Source organism: Ipomoea nil, unplaced genomic scaffold, assembly GCF_001879475.1.
Source record: "Ipomoea nil cultivar Tokyo-kokei standard unplaced genomic scaffold, Asagao_1.1 scaffold1149, whole genome shotgun sequence".
NCBI classification, from domain to species: Eukaryota; Viridiplantae; Streptophyta; class Magnoliopsida; order Solanales; family Convolvulaceae; genus Ipomoea; species Ipomoea nil.
In genome coordinates, this window is record NW_017617577.1 from 2,349,207 (window position 1) to 2,359,190 (window position 9,984).

General features: G+C 42.0%; 1 protein-coding gene across 1 annotated transcript; it reads right to left on the bottom strand.

Moving 5' to 3' along the window:
* Positions 1-1,495: 1,495 nt before the first annotated feature.
* LOC109183663 lies at positions 1,496-2,440 on the bottom strand. Its single transcript, XM_019333718.1, has one exon. The coding sequence runs from the start codon at positions 2,438-2,440 to the stop codon at positions 1,496-1,498; it is 945 nt and encodes a 314-aa protein (XP_019189263.1).
* Between the last annotated feature and the right edge of the window lie 7,544 nt (positions 2,441-9,984).

A 9,984-nucleotide genomic window follows, 5' to 3' on the forward strand; every position in this document is an offset into this window, starting at 1 on the left:
GGCGAAAAGTGATGAAAAGAGTCAGTGGGGGGTAGGTGGGGGGTAGGGGACCCGCCACCTACCCATGGCCGTAAAACACCGCCCGGCAGCGGGTGGCCGGCGGGCGGGCAGCTGCCCGCCGGCGACCCGCTGCCCGGAACAGTAGAATCCGGCGGGCAGCCGGCGGGTGGCCCCCACCCACCGGCTACCCGCTGGAAAATTATCCCACCCGGGACCCCGGCTTCCCCGTTTGATGTTCCCCGTTACCCGTGGTGTCCCAACGGACTCCGTTTATCGTGCCTATGTCTAGTTTTATGTTTCGGGTACCGTTCGTAGGTTTATGAGTCTATTATATTGCATGCTAGTGGAATTGGTATCCCGTTCACCTAGGTGGAAGAAGTATGAACCCCTTAGGACTATTCTTAGTAAGTGATGGATCACGCATAGGTTTTGTTATACGTTTTCTCCCCCTTCCTAATGTGTAATGTGGGTTGCATGTGCTTGCTATGTGTTATGTGTGTGTTACCCCAATTCGGTTGCGATCGGATTGGTTATCCTGAGCTGCGGTTCAGAAGCTGGCTGCGGTCAGATTGATACTCTTGGGCTGCGGTCCACCGTTTGGTTGCGATCAAACGTTTCTATACGAGCTGCGGTTCGTCCTTTTTCCTGGCTGCGGTCAGATGACATTCTCTTGGGCTGCGGTCCACTGTTTGGTTGCGATCAAACACTATGATGAGCTGCGGTTCATCGGTCGGTTGCGATCGACCCCTCCGTGTTGCGATACGGGGCAGGGTGCTGCGGGGCCGTGTCAGAGCTATATGCGCTGACCCTCATGTATGGGCATGCGATTGGTCCTGTGGCGCCAACAAAGTGTGTTATGTGTTGTGACATGGACGAGTTGTGATTACGAGTGTCTTGGGGGATGTGACTATGGGATTTATATTGGGGATTGTTCATGTTGGGTTATGATCATTGTTTATGCTTTGCCTTATCTGCCTTATCTGTTGTGAACTGCATATGCTCGTTATAATTGTTGCTTGTGTCTGGCCTTACCTGTCGAGTAATTCCCGGTTTTAAAGCTAGAGTTCGTAGGATACATCTTCATGTTTAAAATGGTTTTCGTATATCTATATATATCTCTATATATTGTATTTCAACGCGTTGGAGTGGGTTACCAGCATCTCTCGCTGAACAGATATATTTGGCTTTCAGGCACAGAAGATTAAGTCACTGGAGTGCGCTAGAACTTAGAAGTAGATAGTTTCCCTTTTGGTCTGCGTGCCACGTTTACGTATTTACGCTTTGAGGATATTAGTTAGTTAGCCTGTGCACTTGGGTTCTCTAGCCCAGGTGTGGCATAGCACCCCGAACGCTTGTATTTATATCTTGGGATTTAATAAGATTCCCTACCTTTATTATAAGTTTTAAATGTCTTGAAAATCTGGGGTGTTACATGTATGTCCACTCATTCCACAAAAGGTGCACCTAGCTGTGTTCTTAGTTCCTGCTCCCATACTCATTGAATTGGTTTCCTGCTATTAACAAAATTAACACTGGTGTTAGAATCATCAGAATGGTCCTGTACGGTTTCTACTGCATTAGCATGAGCGATCTCCAATCCAATGCTATTCAAGTTGGTGATGTTAAGCTGTCTCTCAAACTTCTCAGCCATCACGAATATCTTATGCAACTCGGGAAGAGGATCAAGCACAATGACTCCAGATTTCAAAGAATTGTATTCTTCATTCAAACCTTGCAAAAATCTAATTATCTGATCGATTTCTCTGTCTTTCCTGATTTCGTCTACTAAATCACACGAGCAGCGTGGAACACACTTACAGATCGGAAGAGGACGAAGAGCATTCATCTCCTCCCAAAGAGTCCGGCAGCCTGTATAGTAATCGTTGACAGTCATGCTTCCCTGTCTTAGGCCATAGATTTCGTTTTGCAGAGATGAGATGCGATGTGCATCTCTTTGCGAGAATCGTCTTCGCAGATCATTCCAGATTTCCTTGGCCTCCTCCATGTACATTACACTTTGCGCTATTGAAGTGTTGACAGATTTCAGGATCCATGCCTTGACGATGAGGTTGCATCTTCTCCAAGCACCGTACTGAGCATGGCCGTATTCCGGCGCGATGAAGCTTCCGTCAACCAGGCCCCATTTATTCTTCACCTCGAGGGCAACGCGCATGGAGATGCTCCACGAACTGTAGTTTCCACTGCCGGTGAGAGGTGGACTGACTAGAACCACATTGGCGTTCTCGTTGACATTTAGATACAAAGGATTGTCTATATCTTCACTGGTATTGTTCCTCTGCGGAACTCTCTGTGCGTTGATCACCGGAGGTGCGCGAACAGGAGATCCAATGATCGGAGATCCTGCATGAACTCCCTGACTAGACTCGCCAGAGCCACTGACTGCGGCGGCGTAACTTGCTCGCCGTGGCTCTGATACCATTTCGGAATCTCAGTGTTGAACAAGACGAAGAGAGAAGATAGAAGCGGGAAAGGAAGAAAGTGTTTTCATTAGCTGGAATGAAGCTGAATACATTCGAATATATATCCAGGCCATCAAAGCAAGAAACGGTTATAACAACCTTCGTGTAAGCCAATTACAAGAATGCCCTTACTTTACCAAATTAACCAGGGGCATTTATGTCTTCTCCAATAAGGACTTTTTAAATTTTATCTTCTTTTTTCTTTTATCATATAATCACAATTTGCTCTTGGTGTGTCAACAATCTTATCTTATCTATAAAAGAGGACATGTGGCCTTTCCATAACTACTACCACCATGGCTATCGCTATCATCACCACTACAACCACCACCTCAAATAATATGTTTATTTTTTAAAAAAATTTAAACGGAAAAAGATGCAATTTCTTAAATTTCATCCAAACAAAAATAATACTGAGTTTTTTTTTTTTTTTTTTTTTTTTTTTTTTTTTTTTTCTTCTTCAAGCAGCCTACTTTGTTTTTGGGTTCAATATTGATTCAATAATTGCGACAATAGCTTTTTCTTTCCTTTCAAAGAGACATTCAATTCGCTGTCATCATATCATTGACTAATGCCTCTCGACCCTTAGTCTTTGATTATTATGATATATTACTACATGTTCTGAACTCTTTTCTCTTGTCACAATTAGTTGTTTGTTTAAATTTTTGTCATTTCACAGTTAACAAATTAAAGATAAGCTAACAATATATATTTTCATTATTCAGTTTCTTTAAACTCATATGCAAGGGATCTATAAAAAAGGACTTATATTTATCATTGTGTCTTTTTTGCAACTTTATTTATTTTATAGTTCAATAAAAGAGTTAATACCCAAAATGGTCCTCGACTATAGTGGTTTTTCTCAATTTCATCCTAAACGACTTTGGTGACCTAATATCATCTCAGACTTTTGTGTTTCGCTCAATTTAGTCCCAGACTTTTGTGTTTTTGCTCAATTTAGTCCCTCATTTGTTATTCTGTCTATTTGGTGTTAAATAAATAGACAATTCAGTAATTTTAATATTGGCATCTCTTTACTCATAAACATGTGAACTGCGAAATCCTTTTTTTTTTTTTTTTTTTTTTTTACGAATTACTCCCAGAATTACTCCTAAAACTGCGAATATAAAATTTGATTTGCAGGTCCGGGACGTACAAGAAAGAGGAATTTCGCACTTAACAAGTTGAAAGTAAAGAGAGATCAATATTGACATTACTGAATTGTCCCTTTATTTAACACCAATTTGAGCGAAACACAAAAGTCTGGGACGATATTAGGTCACCAAAGTCGTTTAGGATGAAATTGAGAAAAACCACTATAGTCGAGGACGATTTTGGGTATTAACTCTTTAATAAAATTAGGGTTGAGCAACGAACGGGTTCAGCAGTTTGGGTGTCTGGGTGTTCAATCCGAACGGACGGACTTCGATTAAAGATTTGGAGGCCCAATTTGTTTTCCATGTAAATCGGTCGGACGCAATCGTTATGCGTTGGACCCGTGTCCAGCATGCTTGCTAGACACGGGTAACAGTGCCGTTAGGCACTGAACTGTACATTCATAACTCCATAACTGTACATTCATAACTCCATAATTGTACATTCATAATTTTCGAAGCTCTATGTTCACAATTTTAGAGCTCTATGTTCATAATTTTATCACTATATGTTCATAATTGTAAGTTCATAATGTTAGAGCTCTTTGTTCATAATTCGATCAATAACTGTACATTCACAATTCCATAACTGTAGATTCATAATCTCATAACTGTAGATTCATAACTCCATAACTGTAGATTCATAACTCTATAACTGTACATTCATAACTCCATAACTGTACATTCATAATCTTCGAAGCTCTATATTCACAATTTTAAAGCTCCATGGGCATAATTTTATCACTATATATGTTCATAATTGTAAGTTCATAATGTTAGAGCTCTGTGTTCATAATTTCATAATTGCATAACTGTACATTCATAACGGCATAACTGTACATTCATAATCCAAAAAAAAAATAACGGCGTTAACGGCAAAACGCGCACGATTTTTTTTTTAACTAAATGACGCATTTTTTTTGAAAAACGATGTCGTTTTGGGCCCGTGTCCATAATAATTGTGGACACGGGTCCAGGGCATAATTTGCCGGTCGGATGTTTGGGTTACTTATTTTAATATTTATTGAATTAAATTGACTAATTTTACTTTCAAATCTTTCATGTTCCACATGACTTTTTGATATTACAAATATACAATATATATTCAAAGTTCAAAGCACAACACATACCAGTTTTTAGTAGTTAAAAACAAAAGTTTGACTTTCGAATCCTTTCCAATGTTGTCCTTCCGTTGGTTAAAAGCGTCATACCGTATATTTCTTCTTCGTTCTCCCCAAGGGATGAGCTGTGTGACACCCCAAAAATCCACATTCAATCCATGGAGTAATTGAATAATTAAATTCAATTAATCCTATTTTATTTGAAGAATTAATTCCTAAAATCCTGATTTTTAATACTCAAGGACTAGTATTTGACTAGTCAACCTTAAAGTTGTGTTGTACCTTGAGCTTTGAGGGGAGTTCCCTTGTTCCTTACACTTTCTAAGGGTTAGTAAGGGTATTCTTGACTTTTCACCAAGAGTTAGTATTGTAACCTAACCTAGAAGGCTTTTCATTTCATTCCTTACAATTCCTAGAAAATAGCTCTACCTTCTCTCTAGAAAAGAAGTGTAGCTTATTCTCCAAGCCAAGTTGAGACCCTTGTCAAGATTCCAAGATTTGCTACCAAGATTCAACCTTTCACCTATTTGGGCATCTAGGAGGGTAAGATCTAAGTTCACCTTGTGTTTTTGGTCCCATCTTAGTTGTCTTTTTCTTAAAGGTAGGATCTTTATGATCTTTTAGTTTAATCTTGAAGTGGGTTTGGAAAATAAGCCTTGTGAGGAGCTTGTTGTGGTGTAAAGTGAAGTCTTTTGGTCTACAAGAGGTAACCCATGCTCTACAAAACCTATTTTGCTTACCTATATGTGATTTCTTGGATTCTACATGTGTTTTGCTATGAAATGTGAGGGTTTATGCATTTGTCTTGTGATATTGCATATCTAGAGCTTGTGTTTAGGGTTCCTTTGTGCCATTGCTTGGCATTTTCCATGATTCAAGTCATTTTGTTCTGTTGGGTGAGATTTGGCATGTTTTGGACTTGAATTTGAGTTTGGAGATAAAAATCCCCGAAGGGATCTTTTTGCATAGAAGTATGTACCTGCGGGCGGAACGGCGGGGAGAGCCCTACCCGCCGCCCACCCGCAGGTACATAGGCTTGTGGGTAGTGTACCCGCGGGCGGAACCACGGGTAGGGGCCTACCCGTGGGTCCACCCGCGGGGAACACGGTGGAGTTTGTTCGGGATTTGTTCCCCGTGATCCGTTTGACTCGGTATTTGGTCTTTTGACTTCCCGTTGTTCTTTTGTGGAACTATTTGAGTGTCTTCTTGATGTTTCGTAAGCCTAGAACTATATGGTAGGTATCCATGTAGGACTTTGGTGTCTTGAATCGTGCTAAGTGTTCAACATTGTGTTTCGTTGAACCAAGAGGTGTCTTGTGTGTTCCTCGGAACTATCTTGAGTTTCCCCGTTGATGGGCATGCTAGTTTGTTGTCTAAATGCTAGCGTGTGTGTTGTTTGTACCTTTCGTTTGGTTGATGATAACTTGTGTTATTCATCGTTGATGTTGTTGGGCTGTGACCCGTTCCTTGATTGAGTATGTTTCATACCTTCGTTGTGATCCGTTGTTTGACTCTTGTTGAGTTGTGGTGCGTGTGTGGCTTTACCTGGATTGCACAATTAGTGGTATGGGACACTAGTCACCAAGGTATTGCAGCGGTCCTCGTGGTGGCCGTGACGTGATTATGGAGTTGTGGCCTTTGTGTAAGGTTCACGTTTTTGGGGGATAACATGTGTTATCCGGGCATGTGTTGCCGTGTACGGTACCTTGTGTACTATGAATTGGTGGTCTCGTTGGTGGTCGTTAGTGGGGAACGACGGTCCCGGGGGAATAAGGTTGGATTAAAAAGTACAGGGGTCCTGGAGGTAATGGTTGGAAGAAGATATATGGTTGGGGGTAGCCATAAGGTTGGAACAGGGCATAAGGAAGGCATATCAACTCGTGATGGGTGATGTTGCGAGGGCTAGTATAGCTGGTGTTGTGTGTTCTTCTCTCGTGACGTGTGTAGTCACGGAGGCATGTGTTGTTTTGGCATGTGTTGCCATCGGTCTTGTCTTTATCCTTTGCGTTGTGGTTAACCTTTGTGGTTTGGGATGTGTCCCCGTGTTATCCTTGTGAGTGATGAGTCTTGTGTTGACTGTTGATCTTGGTTTTGACTTATATACTTATGTATTCCGTTTCGAAAATGGTTTTACATCTTATATCTATCTATGTATGATATTTCACATGTATTGGTGGGTTACCAGCAATTATCGCTGACCGGGCGTCGTCCCAATGTTTATCTTTGTATATTTCAAGTGATGTCTAGACGAGCGCGATGTCTAGTGCCTGGTAGCTTAGTACCCTCATCCTTGTTTTGCGGCCTGTGTGCCCATGCAGTTTTAGATTGATGTTTTTGGGATAGATGTATACACTTGCAGATTGTTTGCCGTAGCATTTACCGTGTTTGGTAGACGTGGCGTGACACCCCGTTCGAATTTCTTTTATCCAGTTTTCGTTTTATCTTCCGCTGTGCTAGTTTTGTCGTTTAATCTGCATGTGTTAAGGATTTTTATCTACCTTGTTTGGGGGGGGGGGGGGGTGTTACAGTTGGTATCAGAGCCTAGGTTTGAGCCTAGGATGAGTTAAGTCTAGACTTTCTAAGTAGTTAAGTGTGTTTTGAGACCCTTAAGCGACCTTAAGAATCTAAGTGTTAGGTTTAGGACTCTAGGTTGCGCGGCGAGGTTGTGAGTTCTCTTGTCGTTTTCTGTTGTGTGTCTGTGCTTTGTTTTCCTTTTAGTTTTGGTTCTCTTTAGTTAAGGCACCAGGTAAGGGTGCGGGCCATGAGTTTCCTCCCGTGATCGTGCTCTTGCTGTAGAAGTCGAGGATGACATCATCGAGACGTCGTGCAAGATCTTCGAAGCTGTGGTTTGCCCGGAGGATCGCCAAGTGAACAGTTAGCTACGTTCTACCCTCGGCAAGAAGCGGACTTGTGGTGGATGCTTGAAAGGCCAGCCTGTAGACAAGATCCGGAGTTCAGTTGAGAAGACCTGAAGGTTAAGTTACGTGAGCGGTTCTATCCTGTTCGTGTCAAGGAAGCCTACCTTTGTGCAGCCGACCCCTACCAAGTTCAGCTAGTTCAAAAAGGAAACCGGAAGATCAAGGCTAAGGGAAGGTGCTCCGTTTGCAAGAAGTGTGGAAGTGACCACCCCGGCGTCGTCTGTCTTAGGAACCAATATAGTGTTTTGCTTGTGGTAAGAAAGGTCATCGGTTCTTTGAGTGCAAGGCTAAGAGGAAGACTTCAACGGATTCAACAACAACCTCGGCAAGGCAAGATCAATAGTTGTGAGACAGATGCAAGTGGGAACCGTGGAAGTAAGTTTTGTACCCTTTTGTTGCACCTCCCTTCGTCTTCGTGCCTTTCCTTGCGTGCTAGCTTCGAACATTAGCTTGTTTGAGTGTTACCCTTGACCCTCGTTAATCTTTCCTTTCCCCTTAGACAAACCCTATCACCCTTTTTGTCAAGTGATCATTCTTTCCGAACCTTGTCCTTGTTTTCATTCCGACCCATCTTGTGCAAGGCGGCAGTGTCATCAGCTTATGAAGAAATCTGGCAAGGTCTAGGAGTTTAGCTGCGTCTGAGTCAAGGTAGAGAGCCTTCAGTTCGACAAGTGTAGTGACCAGCGTCAAGCCGAAGTTTCGCCAAAAGTCGTGAACCCTTTTACCTCTTGAAACCGATCTTCATCCCTTATCTGTTTCCGAGAAATCTTTCCTATCTCTTCGAGCGTCGTTCTTGTTTCCTTCGATTCTATACAAGATGACAACCTCGTTTTCCTAAGTTGCAATCTTGAAAATCTTGATTTCCTCCTTAACCTACGTTATTCTTGAGTCTAAATCTAGTCCCTTCATTAGGAAATCCTTTCAATTCTTTCAAACCTTGTTCTTGTTCCCTTCTTGAAATTGATTCTGTTCAAGGTTGCAACCTCATCTTTTCTAAGTTGTGATTTTGAAAATCTTGATTCCCTTTATAATCAACGCTATCCTTGAGTTTTTAAACCGAGTACCCTCCGTGAGGAAATTCTTTCAACTCCCTAAAACCTCGTTTTGATTCCTTACTTCTTAAGTTGTAGTCTTGTTTACCTTTCTTCTCTTCTTAATCAACATGTTCCTCTTGTTGTTGAACCTAAACTTTTACCTTGATCCTTCCCTTTGAATCGAACCTCGTTCTTGTATTCCCCGCGTCTAACGATTCTGTGCAAGGTGGCAATCTTATTTCCTAAGTTGCAACTTTGATGACTTTGATCCTACTCCTAAGTAACGAGGTCCTTGAGTTTCTGAACCCAAACCTTTCGCTCTAATCCTTTCTGTTGAACCGAATCCCTTCTTGTGAGCCTTCTTCCCCTGAGTTACCTTTCTCCTTTGTTACCGTTCCTGTTTTGGTCTTTCATCCGAACCGAAGCCTTGGAGTTTTCAAGCGTTGCTTTGTGGAGAGTTGGAAGTGGTGTGCTAATGCAAGTGTTAAGTTGGCAGGCTGCATCAAGTTAGCCCAGGAGTTCGAATCATTAAAGCATCAACGTGCTAGCCTCGTGCGGGAGTCTCTATTCTAACGAGGAGTGGTAGGGAGTCTGAGACCCCCACAGTGACACACTCCATTCCATAATTTAGTTGTCCCATTGAACCTAGGTGCCAACTAGGTTGGGTGTCCACTATAGAACTTTTATACCATGGGTTTTAGGCACATTCCTCGTTTCAACTTCTCAACAACCATTTGCTTACCCTCAAATTAGCGAGTTAGCGGCCGTTACGTTATCTTTTGACCTCACGTAGTCAATAGAGATAACACCTGTTGTGAGGAATTGCTTAATGGTATTATGTCTACGACTTATAAGTCTAGACTTACCATTGCACATCTAACTCCGTACTTAACCAATTTTGGCTTGACTATCGCAATGCACACAAATTGGAGGTACGAGTTTTCCCAAATAGGAATATCCTCAAACAAATGGCGTAGCCATTCAACCTTTTCGCGACACATGTCTAAGGCTCTCAGCTTAGATTCCGTCATGGAACTTAGCTATCACAAGTCGTTTCGAGAATTTCCATACAACCGAATGCACTGACCTACATAAACATGTAGCCTTAAAGTTCTTTGATATTCGGTTAACGTGCTATACTTTCGAAGTACAGCTAGATATCCCACGTAGTGCAGTCCAAAGTCACGAGTATACCTTAAGTATCTCATAACTCTCACTATTGCCTTCTAATGCGTATCACTAGGGTTACTCTTGTATGTCTACCGAGTTCGTTAACC

Coding starts and splice junctions, on each gene's coding strand:
- LOC109183663 (XM_019333718.1), bottom strand. CDS start 2,440: ATGGTATCAGAGCCACGGCGAGCAAGTTACGCCGCCGCAGTCAGTGGC.